Source organism: Poecilia reticulata, chromosome 2, assembly GCF_904066995.2.
Source record: "Poecilia reticulata chromosome 2, P_reticulata-male-v2, whole genome shotgun sequence".
Classification (NCBI taxonomy): Eukaryota; Metazoa; Chordata; class Actinopteri; order Cyprinodontiformes; family Poeciliidae; genus Poecilia; species Poecilia reticulata.
Window position 1 is genome coordinate 31,634,143 of NC_088831.1, and position 18,218 is coordinate 31,652,360.

Here is an 18,218-nt window from a genome sequence, read left to right on the forward strand (position 1 = left end):
ATCAAGGCATAATTATAGGTCCCACCTTCCCTCTAAATTATTAATCGCCACCAGCATTGTCAATAGTTGGCTGTGTTGAGACGCTTTACCAAGGTCGAGAAAGAGTCACACGCTGTTAGACAAAGGCCCATAGTAAAAAGTTACATGTTTGATTCTGTTAGACACCAAGGTCCATTTCTCACGAAAAAGAAACGTTTTCTCAGGCCACAGAGACATGGTGTGATTTCAGGGAGTGTCTTCAGTCCATATAATCAGCTGCCCTCCTCTTTCTCCTCGGACGCTACAGACTTTTTTAGAAACTCTTCTCGGATGTAATGGTAAAAGCGTCTCCTTTCAGCGCTGAAAGTGAATAAAATAAGTAAAGTCTGAATGCTTTTCTTGGCTGATTTTGTGCTCCGTGTGTCAATACAAATTATGATTCATCGATCGGGATTTCCATTCCCAACAGCTGCAAGGAAAAACAAGTAAAGTCCAAAAGCTCTGCACTTCTGTTGTATCTCCTATACAACAACATAGTTACATAAGTTTTTTATTAATGCCCACATAATGCATAATTACGACAACTGAGTGATCATTTAATTTTTTTATTGTAAAAGAATTATTATCGTTCTCATGTGACCATATTTTTGGATTTCGAAATAAAGCATAATTTGTTGGTGAAACCTGGAGATAAAAAAAAAGAAACTTGGGGTGACTGCAGTATTTAATATGACATAAAGTTAGTGTTTTTTTTTCAAAGCAACATACAAATTAAGGAGAACTGAAGCTGCAGAACGTGAGGAGAGTTTGTTGTAAGCCCCAAACTTTCAATCTGTTGAAATGTTTGAGTGTGAGAAGCTCAAACCCCGGCGAGTTTCAACAAAAAGGATTTTAGTAAGAGGAGGTACATGGATGTCTTGTGTAACATAACAACTTCAACAGATGACAGTGTCAATATTTATTTTACTGATCTAAATTAACTAGAAAAGCACATTTGTTTTTGCAGCACTATCCATTATGCAAACAAATTTTAACAGTGATGGTTATGATTGTTGTTAATAAGCCTTAAATGACTTTCCTCTTTAAAATAGTTCACCAGTAAAAGTCCCTCGAAGGCATTTTATTCTCTGGAAGGAGACAAAATGACACCGCAAGGTTTAATGATGTACTATTAGAAATTCACTCATGATCATAATCAATGGCCTCCCGGTCATTACTCCCATTTTACAGTCCTCATTGATAAGGAGGAATTTACGGTTATCGAGACGATATTTTTTGCTATCAAAACAGGTTAGCAAAGATTAATGTTTTGATCAAACTTTAGTCTAATACATTGCAAATGTATTAGACTAAACCTTGCATTTTTCACCAATTTTTGCTTTAAATTTGCAGCCTGGTTGATATAATTGTTAACATGACGCTTATCAGTCTAATTGAAGTGAAGATAATGGGAAAACGGAGGCATAGGTCAACCTGGTAATACGATAAAAATTCTTTGCAAGAGCCTCAGTGTTGCTGATGGATTGAGGAAGACGTCCAGGTAAGGTGCATTTTTACTTTCCGACTGCACAGTCGTCTCAGTTGCTTTGCTTACTAAGGAAAAAAAATATTAAGTTGGTTTTCTTTTAATAAAGCTTACAAATAACATTGCCATTAAACCACATAGAGTAGTGAGTTACTTCAAAATTTGTACAAATGTTACATCCATCCAAAGGCCCTAAGTGAAACACTATTTTTCCAGTAAAAACAACAATCTGAGCTTTATCTTTATATTCATTTTTAAATGAATAAATCATGTTTCTCCTTCGATTTTTTTATGTTTGTATTACTATTTCAGGTTAACGCGGTATTGAATAAGACTGTGTTGGCTAGCATGAAGAAATCTAAGAAACATGATCTATCTGATGCTGATAATACAGGCAAGAAATTAGATTTTAATTTTCTTATTTTATATTTCTTTTAAATCTGATAACTTTTTTAACACTGTCTTTTTTTTTCCAGCAGGCACTCAGAGCAGGTAAGTTTATAATGAGATGCTTTTGTCATCTTTAAGATTACAAGTTTAAAGTAAATACTTATATTATTTCAAGATTTACCTAAGTGGATTAAGAAAGACATTTGTGTTTTATTTTTCAGAGATGACAAGGAAAAGGAAAAAACACTAAGCATTGGATACTTTCAGCTGGTAGTTATTTGCTTTTGTTAAATTATTTCCTATATCTCCTGGTTTTTGATATCAGTTTCTTTGTCATAAAATTAAGTGTTTTATGACATTGTAACGTTTTTTTTTTCTTTTGCATCTTGCGGTCATTGGATCCGTCTGGATACTCTGGCTTTCTCCTACAGTCCAAAAAACGTGACTGTTAGATTAATTGATTACTCTAAATTGAGATTAGATGTGTGTGTGTGTGTGTGTGTGCGTGTGTGTGTGTGTGTGTGTGTGTGTGTGTGTGTGTGTGTGTGTGTGTGTGTGTGTGTGTGTGTGCGTGCGTGTGTGTGTGTGTGTGTGTGTGTGTGTGTGTGTGTGTGTGTGTGTGTGTGTGTGTGTGTGTTTGCATGGTTGTTTACCCGGTATGTTTTTGTGTTACCTTGTGATGAACTGGTGATCTGTCCCGGGTGTATCCCGCCCTGGACTTAGTCATTGCTTAAGATAGGTACCCACCTCCTACACCTCTGCAAGGACTGTAAGGCATAGATAATGGACGGGGGATGTTTTTATCCCTAAACCTGGTATTAGTATATAGGCTGTTAAATGCTTTGTCTTCCTGAGCTAGGTTGGATTATGGTTCAGCGCTTTGGTCAAATTGTTCATCAACAGAGCACCAGTCCCATCGTGCCCCAGTTTGTTCCAGCAAAGCTTCATGAGCTTTGGGGGATCCTGGATTGTTCCTGAACTCTGTAACCACATTTGTTTCATCTGAGGGGAACAGTTTGAGTCAGATGGTTGAAATTTTGGATACAGCTGGGGGTTCTAGCAGGACAATGCTCCTTAACACATAAAACCTTGTGCACCCAATGCTTGTTTGTAAAATGATTGAAATATTTCTTTATATAATCATTTCAACAAAAGGGTGGTTTAATTGCATATTTAAAATGCCAGACTGATGCATAATGAGTGTATGGAATGACTTGACCCTAAAGCTCTTTGTCTTGCTTAACATGCTACAAAAACTCTCCTAACTCAGGATGACAAAGCATTTAATGGATGCTGCTTTTATTTTGAAACATAACATCAATATGATGACACTGTGAAATGTCTGCTAAAACATATATCAGTGTTCGGTACAGAATCCGCACAAAGTACTGGTCCGGGGTCCATTTAAGCTTTCAGGTCCTGAAAGAACCCAGGTTGCTTTCAGCTCGTCTACATTGTTGGCTCTGATGTACTTCATCTTTGCTTTAAAATTTTAATTGACTATCTATGTGGTTCAGGTCAGTTTTCTGGCCAGTCAAGCACAATGGTCATTTAACCTGATATTGGTAGTTTTTGCCATGGACAGGTGCCAAGTTGTACTGGAAAGTAATATTTGCATGTTCATTAAATATACGTTTTATTCCCATTATTGTATAAAAAAAGCACTTGTATATATATTTCTTAAAGACAACCATTTATGACAGAAACTCTGCACTTATTTTCTCTACTTAAAGTTTCGATTTGCCACCTGGAGAGACAAACTGATGATAGTGGTGGGAAGCCTGTGTGCCCTGATCCATGGCTCAGCTTCGCCTCTCATGCTCCTGGTGTACGGCATGATGACCAACACTTTTGTGGCTTATGAGCTGGAAGTCCAAGAGCTCAAAGACCCAAACAAGGAGTGCATAAACAACACCATTCATTGGACCAATGGCTCCATTTATGAAACAACTGACAATACCACGGTTTCTTGTGGGTAAGTCAGGAGTGCACCGCCGAGGTGATTAATTATTGATTGTTGCTTTCACTTCTCTGTCTTCACAGGGTGAATATCGAAGCACAGATGACCATGTTTGCATATTATTACATTGGCATCGGGTTAGGTGTTCTGATTGTTAGTTACTTTCAGGTTTGTTTAAACATTTAGCTTTAATTTGAAAATCTTCTGAGCACAAATGCATCGTAGATGAAAGAAAATGAAATACCGTTGATTCTGTGTTTTAGATTGTCTTCTGGGTGTCAGCAGCTGCAAGACAAACTCACAAAATCAGAAAAACGTATTTCAGGAAAGTTATGCAAATGGAAATTGGATGGTTTGACTGCAACTCTGTTGGGGAACTGAACACAAGGATATCTGAGTAAGTCTTCAGGTAAAATAACAAAAAAACTGTCACTGTTGCAAAAAGAATTACATCTGATACATTGCTTTTTCTTCTATCCGCTCTCCCCTCATAGTGATATCAACAAGATCAACAATGCTATTGCCGATCAGGTGTCCATTTTCATCGAAAGGATCTCAACGTTTGTGTTTGGCTTCACGGTTGGATTCATTGGCGGGTGGAAGCTGACTTTGGTTGTCATAGCAGTCAGCCCTCTGATTGGCATAGCTGCTGGACTCATGGCCATGGTAGTAAAATGACTATGCTTTACAACCAGCAAATAGATGACAGTTTTTAATTTTTCTGAGAGTTTGTGTCCTCTGCAACTTAAGGCTGTGGCCAGACTAACTGGAAGAGAGCTGACAGCCTACGCAAAGGCAGGAGCAGTGGCAGACGAGGTCCTGTCATCCATCAGGACGGTTGCAGCGTTTGGAGGGGAGGAAAAGGAAGCTGAAAGGTAATTTTGTTAAACTGTATGAATGATAAAACAATTATTTTCCTACTGCATTTAGATATGTATTTTGTTCACCTATACTTGTACTTTAATGATTTGTCATATTTAACAAAAAATAACACATTTATTCTTTTTGTATTGGTTATTGGTTTAAGCGTTTGATTTTAATCTGTGAAGCATTTTCTTGTTGCTGTTAATGTGAACAGTGCAACATAAATATAGTTTGATTGATTAATTGATGTGTGACAGGTATGACAGAAACCTCATTGAAGCTCAGAACTGGGGTGTAAAAAAAGGTTCAATTATAGGAGTGTTTCAAGGATACCTGTGGTGCATCATCTTCCTGTGCTATGCCTTGGCCTTTTGGTACGGGTCTAAACTAGTCATTGACACCAAGGAACTGACTCCAGGGAGCCTAATTCAGGTAAACGAAGCTAAGCACAACATATTTTATGTTGAGTAGTTTTTTTATTTATTTATAGAAATATTACATTTAAAATCTAATATTAAGTTTTTGTCATAAATGAGACACTGAGCATCTTTAAAAGCATTTAGGATGCTGAAGTTCACATAATATTTAATCTATAAATAGAATGTACTACTACAATGAATAATAGATGTTTTTGAAAAAAAAAAGTGCATTGTACTTCTGCTTCAATGTTTGGTTGCCCTGTCGTATGTCAGGTTTTCTTTGGAGTGCTGATGGCAGCTATGAACCTTGGCCAGGCCTCACCATGTCTGGAGGCCTTTGCTTCTGGTCGGGCAGCAGCAAAAAATATTTTTGAAACAATTGATCGGGTAATGTAACATGTTCTCAGAGGAAATAAAGTTTGGGCAGAGCTGAAACACAATAGCATAAAATAATATGCTTCCACTTTCACAGGAACCAGAAATTAATTGTTTCTCAGATGATGGACATAAATTAGACAAAGTAAAGGGTGACCTGGAGTTCCACAACATCACCTTCTTCTATCCATCTCGACCTGACGTTAAGGTAACTCAACTTGCCCAATGTCCATCCTGCTCTCGCTTTGGTCTTAGTAAAGCTTGTGAAATTCCAACTGCTTACTCAGATTTTAGATAACCTGAGTATGCAGATTAAGGCGGGAGAAACGACTGCTTTTGTTGGACCGAGTGGATCTGGAAAGAGCACCACAATTCAACTCATTCAAAGATTTTATGATCCACAGGAAGGAACGGTAACAATCTACCTGCACGGCTAAAGCACATATAAAACTAAAGGCTTCATAATAATCTTTAATTGTAACTCTCATTCCCAGGTGTCTTTGGATGGCCATGATATTCGCACATTAAACATCCAGTGGCTCCGTTCTCTCATTGGTATTGTGGAGCAGGAACCAGTGCTGTTTGCCACAACTATTGCTGAAAATATACGCTACGGCCGGCCTGGAGTAACCACGGAAGAAATCATCCAAGCATCAAAAGAGGCCAATGCTTACAACTTTATTATGGCTCTCCCACAGGTACAGCTCTGTGTAACAATGCAGTGTACATGCTGGTATTGGATTTTGCATAATTAAAAACAACAACAACAACAACAAAACAACTAAAATACAATTTTGGATTGATTACACAGAAGTTTGACACACTAGTGGGTGAAGGTGGAGGCCAGATGAGTGGAGGACAGAAGCAGAGGATTGCAATAGCTCGAGCTCTCATCAGAAACCCTAGGATCCTGCTGCTGGACATGGCCACATCAGCCCTAGACAATGAGAGTGAAGCTGTAGTCCAAGAAGCTCTGGATAATGTTAGTTCACTCACAAGTACACTTTAAGGAAAATCCAACATTTCAACTTGGTCTGGGGAATAACAGCCAGATTTTCCTGCAGGTACGTGCAGGAAGGACAACCATCTCCATCGCCCACCGTCTGTCCACAATCAGAAATGCAGATGTGATTGTCGGATTTGAACATGGACGTGCTGTGGAGAGAGGAACGCACAGCGAGTTACTAGAAAAGCAAGGCGTCTACTTCACTCTTGTGACCCTGCAGAACCAAGGTTCATCCAACACAGCTAATGGTAAGACATCTGAGGGATATGACTGCAAATAAGACTAGAAAGTATCTATTTGTAAAGGTTTGTCAGCTTTTTGATCATTTAAATGTCCCAAATTAGTGTTAGAGTCTAGAGCAGATTAAAAGTTTTATATAAAAAGTGCATGTTTAAAGATTAGTTAAATTAAGGATGAGCATACTTTGGTTCATTTAAATTATTTTGTTACTATTTAATCCAAAAAATGAAAAAGAATATATATATTTTTTTTATTAAGTCAGTTTTTTATGCCAACCCTATAATCTAAGTTGCCTTTATGTCTAGTGTTAGCAAAACTGCAGATAACGAGAAAATATGAGAAAAATATAGTCCAATATCTGAGAATAAGATCCAGTGAAGCTCCAGGATGGATGGACTGATGGACTGTTGGACACAAATGTTGTGAACCACAATGAACAGCGGGATTATTCATTATGAAAACAGGGAGTGGGCAGGTTGAGAAAAGAAAACACAGAAAAGCAACCACCTAAGGAGGAGAGTTGTCAAAACATGACTGAACTTGAACAGAACAGAAAACGTTGCTCTTTGGAGGGCAGGACATACATGAAAAAGAAGGATTACTACAAAGTCTGTGAGTCAAAGTAGTTTTACCTTTAATTAGCACTATAGTTAGCACACTGGGTTGTATGTAATTGGATCTGTCTGCATGATTTGGATTGTATTGAAATACATTTGACTGACGTGAACTGATATGAGAGCAAATACTGAACATGAATTCAACCTCATTGTGTGTTCAGTGCTATGAGGTGACAATAAATGTATGTAATTAGAGCTACATTAGGACAGTAGAACTGAACTGAACTGAATTTATTTCAGTTGAATAAATGGTAGTGTGCATACACATTGGGAGTAAATGGCAGCAGGTACAGGGCAAGGTAATGATGATAAATCATCTCAGTGTAGGCAAGAAGTGAAACCAGCAAAACAAAACAAACAAAGCAAAGATTGCCATTGTGAATCAGCAGACTGCATAATGACTGAGTAGCAGGACTTGTCTTATGTTGTCTACATGTTGTTTTCCTTTTCCTTTGTTGTTTGATATTTACAGATGAGCCCATAAATAGTCACTGATCCATTTTTACAGCTGGATGTAAAATACACATTTTTGCATAGACAATGGTGAAAACATTACTCAAAAATTTCCTTTATTGCATTGTGTCCACTGTAAATGGAAATGTAAAATGCAAACACAGCATTACACACACCCATGACAAAACAAGCAGCTCATATAGCAGACAGATAAGCCTAAACACACCCCGGAGCCCTGCCTTATGCTGAGCAGGCTTTTGGTTTTTCCGCCTTAGCTCTCCCAACCTAAAATCATCAGAAAACTGTGGATGGACCCAGAAGTAGGTGCACATGTGAGAGAGCCAAAGAATCTCACAGAACTAGATGCGCCCTGCACAACGAGTAAACAAACCACAATGGAAAAACTCAGCTGGCACGACAGACCGTGTTGACTAATGGGAGTTGTTACGTTACTTTTGTTTTAAGATCATTTTTCTTGTTTGCTTTGTGAACATGTATAGCAGGAAGTTACAAATCATGTCACTGGTAGCTATGAAAAAGAGGTAATCCAATACTCTGGGAGTCTAGATATTTCAAACAGCAACTCAGGATAGTTAGCTTCCACAAACTTTATGTCTGTGTTGCATCGGGTTTTTTTTCAATACAAGGTTAGGCGGAAATCTTCCATTAAGTATACATGCCATTCATGCTTTTGGTTTAATTGGCTGGAAACTTTCAGAGTTGTTATGAAACTTCTTTGATCATTCTTGTTGCAGAAGTCATTACTGAGCCAAATGAGGATGAATTTGATCTAAAAGTTGGGAATTCTAGACATGGAAGTTGTAGATCTACCAAAAGGTAAAACAGATTGTACACTTAAAACATGAGAATAGCACTAGATTATCAACAAATAATTGATCTTCTCAACCTCAACCAGCAGGAGGTCTGTACGCCTGCGATCTCGGAGCCAACTGTCAAGTGACTTTGTCCCAGACGCATTGTCCGGAAGCTTCATGATCCCTTCGGATCTCCAGATAACACCTAAAGATGTAACCTCTCCATTTGTGATTAAGAACTGTCTAAATCTATGGCTAGATTCGCTTTCATACAGATCTGTCAGCAGGTGACTGAGGATGACCCTGAAGAAAACAAAGAGTCAGCTCCAGTTGCACGGATCCTGAAGTACAACCAACCAGAATGGCCGTATATGCTGTTGGGATCACTGGGAGCTGCAGTCAATGGCTCAGTCAACCCCGTCTATGCGGTCCTGTTCAGCCAGATTCTCGGGGTAAGAACTCCTCACGTGATGACTGTACAATCATGTTCTTCGTTACAAGTTGAGCTGGTTGGATTGGTTATTGTAAATATATTGTTTAGTAAATCATTTCTTTTTTAGATTTTCTAATTCTGTGCTTTTTTTTCAGACTTTTGGCGTTCAGGACTTAAATCAGCAGCGGAAAGAGATCAACGGGATCTGCATTCTGTTTTGCATTGTGGCTGTGATCAGTTTCTTTTCACAGTTTCTGCAGGTTATCTCTCTTTCTCCTAAGAATTATAAAAATGGTCATAACGTGTTTAGAAAAATGTGCACACATGTAGAATCTCAGGTGAGGCTGGTTGTTAGAAAATAAAAAAAATTGTGGATTTTTGGCAAACTCTACAAATTTAATACAAACTTGAAAAACATAATGAAAGAGCACATGTATGCTCATTGTACAACAAATATTGCCCATCATTTTTAGGTTGGAAAATTTGGAAGTAAAAATGTGAGAAGAAATATAATTATTCATTTTAATATTTAAGGCTCATCTAATTGCATAAAATTAGCATTTTAAATAGACATATGTTCCCTTTTGAGTGAAACTGTCCTCAAAGCAATCCATCCATCCATCCATCCATCCATCCATCCATCCATCCATCCATCCATCCATCCATCCATCCATCCATCCATCCATCCATCCATCCATCCATCCATCCATCCATCCATCCATCCATCCATCCATTAAGCTATCTGCATATATCACAAAATAAAGACATTCTTGAAACAATTCCTTAAAGTCTGCATTGAAACAGAGTAGATAAAAAACAAACTTTACAAACACTGGCTCATATTTGTTTATTCAGGGATATGCTTTTGCTAAGTCTGGGGAGCTGCTGACCCGCCGTCTGAGAAAAGTGGGCTTCCAGGCCATGCTGAGACAGGAAATTGGCTGGTTTGATGATCCCAGGAACAGTCCTGGGGCTTTGACTACCAGACTGGCCACAGATGCATCCATGGTGCAAGGGGTAAGTTTTTGTTTTCAGGGTTTATCTTACTTATTGGTGTGTTCTTTTGGGATGGTGATTATAGTTATAGCAAAAATAATTTCTGCAGGCAACAGGTTCCCAGATTGGCATGATCGTGAACTCACTGACCAACATTGGAGCCTCATTCATCATTGCCTTCTACTTCAGTTGGAAGTTAACATTAGTTATCATGTGCTTCCTGCCTCTTATTGGACTGTCTGGTATGTTCCAAGCCAAAATGCTGACAGGATTTGCAAACGAAGACAAAAAATCTATGGAAGCAGCAGGTCAGGTAAGCTGCTGTTCCTTCCCAGTACAAAACCAGATCATTCATTACTGAGCTGATATTTTGCTGTGAGTTTGAGAGCTACAAATAGTGTCTGTCCGACAGGTATCCAGTGAGGCTCTTGGGAACATCAGAACCATTGCAGGTTTAGCCAAAGAGCACTCATTTGTGGAGTCGTATGAGCAAAAACTGGAGCTGCCTTACAAATCTGCCAAGAAGAGAGCCAACATCTATGGCCTATGTTTCGGTTTTGCACAGTGTGTCATCTTCATGGCATATGCTGCTTCTTTTAGATATGGAGGTTACCTGGTCAGAGTTGAGGGGTTACCTTACATGCTGGTGTTTAGGTTGGTAAGACCCACAGTAATTTAAAAAATATATATATTTTAATATCATCCTTATGTTGATTCTGCACTCTTGCAATCTGTCCCTAGAGTGATTTCAGCCATTGTGATCAGTGGGACAGCACTGGGCAGAGCTTCCTCCTTCACTCCAGATTACGCCAAAGCCAAAATTGCTGCTGCTCAGTTCTTTCGACTGTTGGACAGGGTTCCTAAAATCAGCATGAACCACACAGATGGAAAGAAATGGGTCAGTGGGTTTCAAATCTTTAAATATTTTTTTTGCATTTTTATGAGTGTGTATTTTAAAAAGGACCTTATCCATTTATAGGAGATGTTCAAAGGAAAAATTGAGTTTCTTAATTGCAAGTTTACCTATCCGACAAGACCAGACATTCAAGTGCTGAGTGGCCTGGTTGTTTCGGTGAAGCCTGGGCAGACTTTGGCTTTTGTTGGGAGCAGCGGCTGTGGGAAAAGCACCAGCGTCCAGTTACTGGAAAGGTTTTACGACCCAGATGAGGGACAAGTGGTGCGTGTTGGTCAATTTACATGTTAACAGCACCAAATACTTAAAAATATATATATATATATACATATACATATGTATATACATATATATATATATATATATATATATATATATATATATATATATATATATATATATATATATATATATATATATATATATATATATATATACATATATAAACTGTGCTATTATTTCTTACAGTTAATTGATGGTCACCCATCCCATGCCGTCAACGTTCCCTTCCTGAGGTCTCAGATTGGCATAGTGTCACAGGAACCAGTTTTATTTGACTGCAGCATAGCAGAGAACATCCAATATGGAGATAACACTCGGACTGTTGCCATGGAGGAGGTTGTGGAGGCTGCCAAGAAGGCCCATCTTCATGACTTTGTGATGGGTCTACCAAATGTGAGTGGAAATGCATTATTTTAATAATGACATTTTAAAATAACTACTGTAATTATCATGTTATTGTGTTCACTTAGTGAATAAACTGAACAAAAAACGTTGTCATGTCCTGGTTAATGCTAGTTTCCTATGATGAAGATGTTAAATCTTAATTTGAGTGTTAAAATATTTTTTTCTTCTTCTTTTTAAGTCAGTCATCAACTGGAAAGAGTAGTCATCTATCAGGTGGAAAGCTAAGGGTTTGACTCCAGCTTTCTGCCCTTCCACATGTTGATGCGATCCTAAGCATTTAACCCCAATCTGCCCATCAATCTGTTTATGAGGGCATGCATGTGTGCATCTTCATTAGTGAAACTTGGTGATTGGGTGTCTAGTACCAAGCAGTATGATTAGAAACATTCTGCATAAATTAATCCCATAATATTATAATAAGCTTTTTATTTGATTTAGACCTACACAATGCTTTTGGTTATATAAAAACAAATCATCCCTTTTAAAAAAAAAACGAGTTGTCTACAAATTTGATTATTTTATGCATAATGTTTACTTAGGTGGCTTTATCACCTTTATTGTCATACAACATGTCCTTTTAGCTCAACTTTATACTATTTTGTATTGGCCTGTCACATATATCAGAATAAAATACATTGAAGCCTGGAGCTAAAATGTCACAAAATGTAAGCAAGTTTAAAGAGTATTTCTACATAATGATGTGTTATGGAGAACAAATGATAATCATGTTACTTTTTCATTCTCTTTACCACTTGAACACACTGGTAGAAATATGAGACTCAGGTTGGTGCCCAGGGTTCACAGCTGTCAAGGGGACAGAAGCAACGCATTGCTATCGCCAGAGCCATTGTCCGAAACCCCAAAATCCTGCTGCTAGATGAGGCGACTTCTGCTCTGGACACAGAGAGTGAACAGGTGAAATAAATAAATAAATAAATAAATAAATAAATAAATAAATAAATAATAAAAAAACAAACTTAGCTACATTGACAAAAGAGATTCAGCTGAACAAAGTACATTTTCTTTTACGTGCATTCAAAATGCCCTTGCATGAAACCCCAAAAGTATTTTGTCTTGATAGAGCTTTGTTTATCTGCAGACTGTTCAGTCTGCGCTTGATGAAGCAAGAAAAGGACGAACCTGCATTGTCATTGCTCACCGGCTCTCCACCATCCAGAATGCAGACATTATAGCGGTAATGTCCCAAGGAGTGGTCATCGAACAAGGCACACATGATAAACTCATGGCTAAGAAGGGAGCATATTACAAACTGGTCACAACAGGAGCTCCGATCAGCTAATCACTTGGAGCAACAAACAATATTAAGAATCTTTGATAAAATAAATCAGTACATCACTGTGAATTCAATGGTGTTGTGGTGAATACATGCATGTTTAAAACCAGAAGGTAATAATTTGAAATTGAGTTTTTCTGTGTCTAAAAAATGCATTTTTATACACTTTCATATCATTAAAATATACAAACAACTGCAATGCAAGGCAATGTTTAGCAAGGTTAAACAGTCTTTCAACAAATGCTTCTGATGTGCTCCCTGGTCCAATTTCAGTTATTATGGCATTATTTGTCTCTTAGAGAAAAGAACATAGGTAACCTGTTTTATTCTGAAGTTGCTATCTTTGTTAAAATAAAGTTAAAAATTATACTAATAATTTTTGCTTTTTGAGGTTAAGACTTTATTGTATACAATATTTATATGTTTATTGTTATGTTATGTAAATTGAGGGATTAAAAAAAACGATACCTGCATCTGACTATTTGTGTCTTTTAAAATAGTTTTAAAATAGTCTTTATATAGTAAAACATAATTCTAAACTAAAGAAAATAAAACATTTGATTTTGAACTTTAAAAATCTGCAACTCACATAATAATCCAAATTTTGAAGATTTGGATTTTTGAAATGTTTTTTTTCCCCCTTCTCTTTCCTTTTTCTTTGTTTTAGTTCCTACATACCTTTCAATGCATTTTGACCAAATCATCTTTTGGTTGTAATGCCTATACATCAATGTTTACTTCATTATCATCCGTACTATTTTACTTTTCATTGTAGTTAAGCTTGACCACAGCTAGCCTCATCTTTGTGATTGCTTTGGCCCCCTGCTCTCCTGGATTCCCTCAGACAACTTTAATTAGCACAGAGTTAGAAATCACATAAAATCATTGCTATGAAGCTCAAAATTTAGCTGTTTCCACTGATTGTTCTTGAGATGTTTCTACAACTGAAATGGATTTCACCTCTGGTAAATTGGACTTGACGTGAAAATGACACATCTGTTTATATAAGGTCCCACAGTTGACAGTACATGTCACAGGTTAAACACCAAGCATAAAATCACAGGAGCTGTTTGTTGTCCTCCAAGACAGGATTGTCTTGAGGCTCAAATATCTCTACTGTTTTGAAGGTTTAAATTATCTCTGTGGCCTCCACTTGATTTCAAGGGGTGTGCATAAGACTGACAGGACACTGTCATAAATATCACATACCATCTGTCATAAACATAAAGGAGTCTTCATGAATGTTTGCTAAATCTATGCTTTAAAAGTGCCATCATTTACTGAATGACGCTTCATGACAACAGTCATAAACATTCATGAAGATTCCAGGTGTTATGTCATGTTTGTGACACTGCCGTGCAGTCTTATCCACACCCCTTCAAATAAAGTGTTAGCAAAGCCATTCCTTAATAAGAGCTTCATGGCATCTTGTCTGGAGTTTGCCAAAAAAAGAACGTGAAAAACTCTCAGATCATGAGAAACAAAATTATCTGGTCTTATGAGCCAAAAGTTGAACTCTTTGGTGTGAAAGTCAGGCTCACCTTTTCACCAGGCCAATATCATACCTACAGTGAAGGATAGTGGCGACAGCATTGTGCTATTGGAATGTTTTGAGACAGCAAAAACTGGCAAACTAGTCAGGGTAGAGGGTAGACGAATGCAGCAATGCACACTACAATGACATCCTGGACCCAGAATCCTGAAGTTTTATTTCAGCTTTGGCAAAGAGCCTTCTCTCTCTCAAAGCAGTTACATCATTCAGCGCTGGGCCTCAGGTGCATCCGATGCTAAGCAACCAGAGACTGAGAAAAGATGAAATGGGTCTCTACTCAGGAGTTTAATTAATCCATATAATCTGGTTACATCAGAGACTCTGTTCTGCATCATTACTTTTAAATTGATTAATATCTGAATTTTCCCAGAGAAACTGCTAAGAGACACACAAGAGATTATGTAATGCACCCTGAGCAGGATGTACACATTAGCAACGCAAACAGAGAGAAGTATGTGGGTGATTCTGTTAATTTAACAAAGTCAAGGACTTGAAGAAGCATAAATGTTTGGTAATATGTTCCAAAGATAAACTTTATGGTGTATTCACGTTTTAAAATTGTATTTGTATTTTTATAACCCCTTAACAAAATAATATTATGCTATCACCAATCTGCATCTTATGTAAGAAGTGTTCATAAGAAATTTTGACTAATGCAGAGAAGGTTTTTCTGTTCAAAGTTAGAAAGTTGTTTTTTAACAATTAACCAATTATTTATTTGATTCATGTTTAGAGCAAACACAGAGATTCATAAATTGACAAACTCTGCTTCTAAAGTGTTTAAATCGTCATGTTGTAGGATTGTGCATAAATAATTTTCATTATTGTAAATTAGATTAGCCTTCCTTTCAAAATACAGTAGATGCAATACCAAGAACACATACATAACTTGAGAAATCTTCTCATCATGACTGGGATCAAATTATACAAATGTATTATTTAAACAAAAAAATTTTAAATTTTTTCCCATATAAATTGCAGTTTCAGTGCTTCTGTGTCGATCATCATTTTCTACAAATTATAACAAAAAGTATTAAGAACAAAGGCTGCAAAAAAATAAACAGTCCTTTTATTTTCTAACAGAGTTTTCTCTCATCGTCTCTGATTAGCAAACAAACACAATAAGGTATGACAGCAACAACGCCAAAAGGAACTGAAGCACTTTTGCAAAATGACAGTACATAAAACAGAGCCTCGCTGTGATTTGGCATCTTGACGAGGTCATACAGCTGCAGGAAGGTGAGATTTGCAGTCATACATAAGAGTTTAAATACAGTATTGCAGCCGTTTTTTCCCTTACAGCTTTGAATGAACATCTCAGAGTTCACCGCAAGTCCTAGACCAAACAAGGCTCCCAGGTTCCTGCATAGTCCGGCAAAGGGTGTGGTGTCTAGATGGATCCAGTCTGGGTTTGCACACCACATCTTGGCTTTGGCAACCGACCATAAAGGATCAAAGTCCAGAAGCTTTAGGAGCAAGTAAAAACAAATGGCAAACGAGAGAAGAAAAACATTGACCAGGAGGTACCGTTTTAGGCTTGCATTATAGATCCAGGTAATGTGGTCAAAGGCTTCAGCAACAAGCATACCTAAACATTGTAAAGATTAGAAAAAGATTGTCATCTCACATGTAAAGCACATCTGATACGTGTTAACATGTGACAACTGAGCAGAACGTACCAGTGACAAGACCGAGAACAACTTGATGAGGGAAGTGAGTTGCAATGAAAACTCTGGAAATGCAAACACTTATCTGAATGACCCAGAAAGCTGTCCAGAGAATGGACCTCAAGAGATGAAACCTGCAGAAAAAAAAAAAAACGTTAGACATTCTGATGTAAAACCTGCTTCTGACTTTGTGAAAGCATCACATAAATGTCCACCTTTGAAAGCTCCAGACAGAGGAGACGCAAGAGGACCTGGTGAAGGCTAGAGCAGAAGTGACCATCACATACCACACACATGATGAGCCCATAGCGTGACCAGATGGACTACCTGTAAAAACATAAATCAATGAAAGTGTTTTTTGGAACAACATTCTTAAACTCAACACAAACCTACTTACCAGGTCCTGTTTCACACGTAATGTGAAACTGATCCAGATATGGCTTTGAGCTGTTCTGGAACAAGTGGGTTTCGTGAACCCACCAATAAGGTCTCTGTCCGTACAGAATCCTGAGTAAGAAGATGTTTGATTTGAATTTCTAAGCTCATACTTTTAAAGATAAAATGCCATTATCCGAGTAGACTTACCACTTGAAAATAAGATTGAACCAGTCTCCAACAACAGCCACCCATATCATCTTAGTGCCAACATTATGGCTGAGATGGAACCAGAGAGGGAAATAGACATAGAAAATATTACGAGGGTCACCCACTGTTGACATGAAACTGAGGAAGCTGTTGTATTCTCTGTAGTTGTTCTGCAGATGCTGTATAATTAGGACACCTGATGTATGAATAAAATCCATCATGTTTCCTTTCTTCGAGCAGCTGGTTTCTTTTCAGCACCAGTCAAAGCAGCATCATGATGCCCTACCTCTCTTAGCAACTCTTTTATATTGCAAACTGGGCATCACAAATCATTCATCAAAGCCATGGAAACAAGAAGTAAGTACAAGTTGTCTGAGCTCATATGGAATATAATAATGTGTTCCCAAGTCATGAGAGGTCAGCGTTTTAAGACATGTTTAAAAGACTGTGTACAACATGACAGTGTCATTAGGATATTTCCCAGAACATAGCTTGTACAGATGTTAAATATTAGCCACTGCAAACAAGAGAGAGAGAGAGCACTTCGCGTAACCTTCTGCACCACTTCAGCCTGATTAATACAGTCATTTTCAGTGACCATAGCAACAAAATGGGCTTCCCTTTAAAAAACAGAGCCCATCTGGCCTCCTCTGCTGAGGTTACTGGGTACAATGATTCTCAGAGGGTTTCTGGACATCAGATTATAAAGTTAGATTTCTTAAAAATCCCAGTTAAATTTGGCACTGAGTTGGAAACTTAGTGTCATTAGCCAACCATATTATAAGCAAGGTCATATTTTTTCCCAATCTATTAGCGCTATGTATTGGGCCCTATGTATAGGACCTCTCAAAAAGCAATAGAATATCCATTGTTACCCCACAACCCCCTCCATAACCTCTCCAAAAAGCTTGTGTTGCCCCCAGATAAAATGACATCCTGAGTCATGAGCCATGATAAAAATAATAAAAACCCTTCACTGCTCATAGAGACAGAAAATAACTGATTTTAGTTTCTTAGAACTCCCTTCAAGCTGCGATAGTAGCGCTTCTCACTCCTTCAGACTCATGGCATCTTGATGTCCACAACAAAATTCTAAATGTACTTTAATTTCAAAGAGTACTTTGAGACTCTGTCGCTTAATCCTGGAACTATGGAACTCTATTAATCAAGCTCTCTCCAATTGAATCACATTACATCTTAAATACTTTTAAAAGATTCTTGGACAAGATGGATGTTGCAACATGTTTGTTACTTGCAACAAACATGTTCTCCGTGAAAACTACAGTTTTTTTCTCCCACACATCAGATTATGTCAGGACACATGACTGTATATGAACAGCTAACTTCTCTAGCAGTGACATTTTGTGGATTATGCTCCTTGAAATAGGTGTCAAATATGATCTGCTGGACAACCGCCTGCCAGTTCTTCACTATCATTGGTTAGGCTG

The 18,218-nt window shown here is 37.7% G+C and overlaps 2 protein-coding genes across 2 annotated transcripts; one reads left to right on the forward strand and one right to left on the reverse strand.

The window, feature by feature from the left end:
• Positions 1-4,964: 4,964 nt before the first annotated feature.
• On the forward strand, positions 4,965-13,035 carry abcb11a (ATP-binding cassette, sub-family B (MDR/TAP), member 11a). Its single transcript, XM_081603646.1, has 19 exons — positions 4,965-5,150; positions 5,411-5,524; positions 5,610-5,720; positions 5,800-5,925; positions 6,007-6,210; positions 6,324-6,494; positions 6,577-6,766; positions 8,584-8,665; positions 8,745-8,856; positions 8,931-9,095; positions 9,232-9,336; positions 9,932-10,093; positions 10,182-10,385; positions 10,485-10,726; positions 10,814-10,970; positions 11,052-11,249; positions 11,454-11,660; positions 12,441-12,587; positions 12,772-13,035. Exons 1-19 carry the CDS (start codon positions 4,965-4,967, stop codon positions 12,970-12,972), a joined length of 3,084 nt encoding a protein of 1,027 aa, XP_081459772.1. The 3' UTR covers positions 12,973-13,035.
• Positions 13,036-15,565: 2,530 nt separating this feature from the next.
• On the reverse strand, positions 15,566-17,511 carry LOC103461716 (glucose-6-phosphatase 2). The gene is given in 4 exon segments (XM_081603650.1): positions 15,566-16,106; positions 16,198-16,319; positions 16,401-16,512; positions 16,583-17,511. Coding segments are annotated over 4 exon segments (1,155 nt in total). The 5' UTR covers positions 16,992-17,511; the 3' UTR covers positions 15,566-15,594.
• Positions 17,512-18,218: the final 707 nt, after the last annotated feature.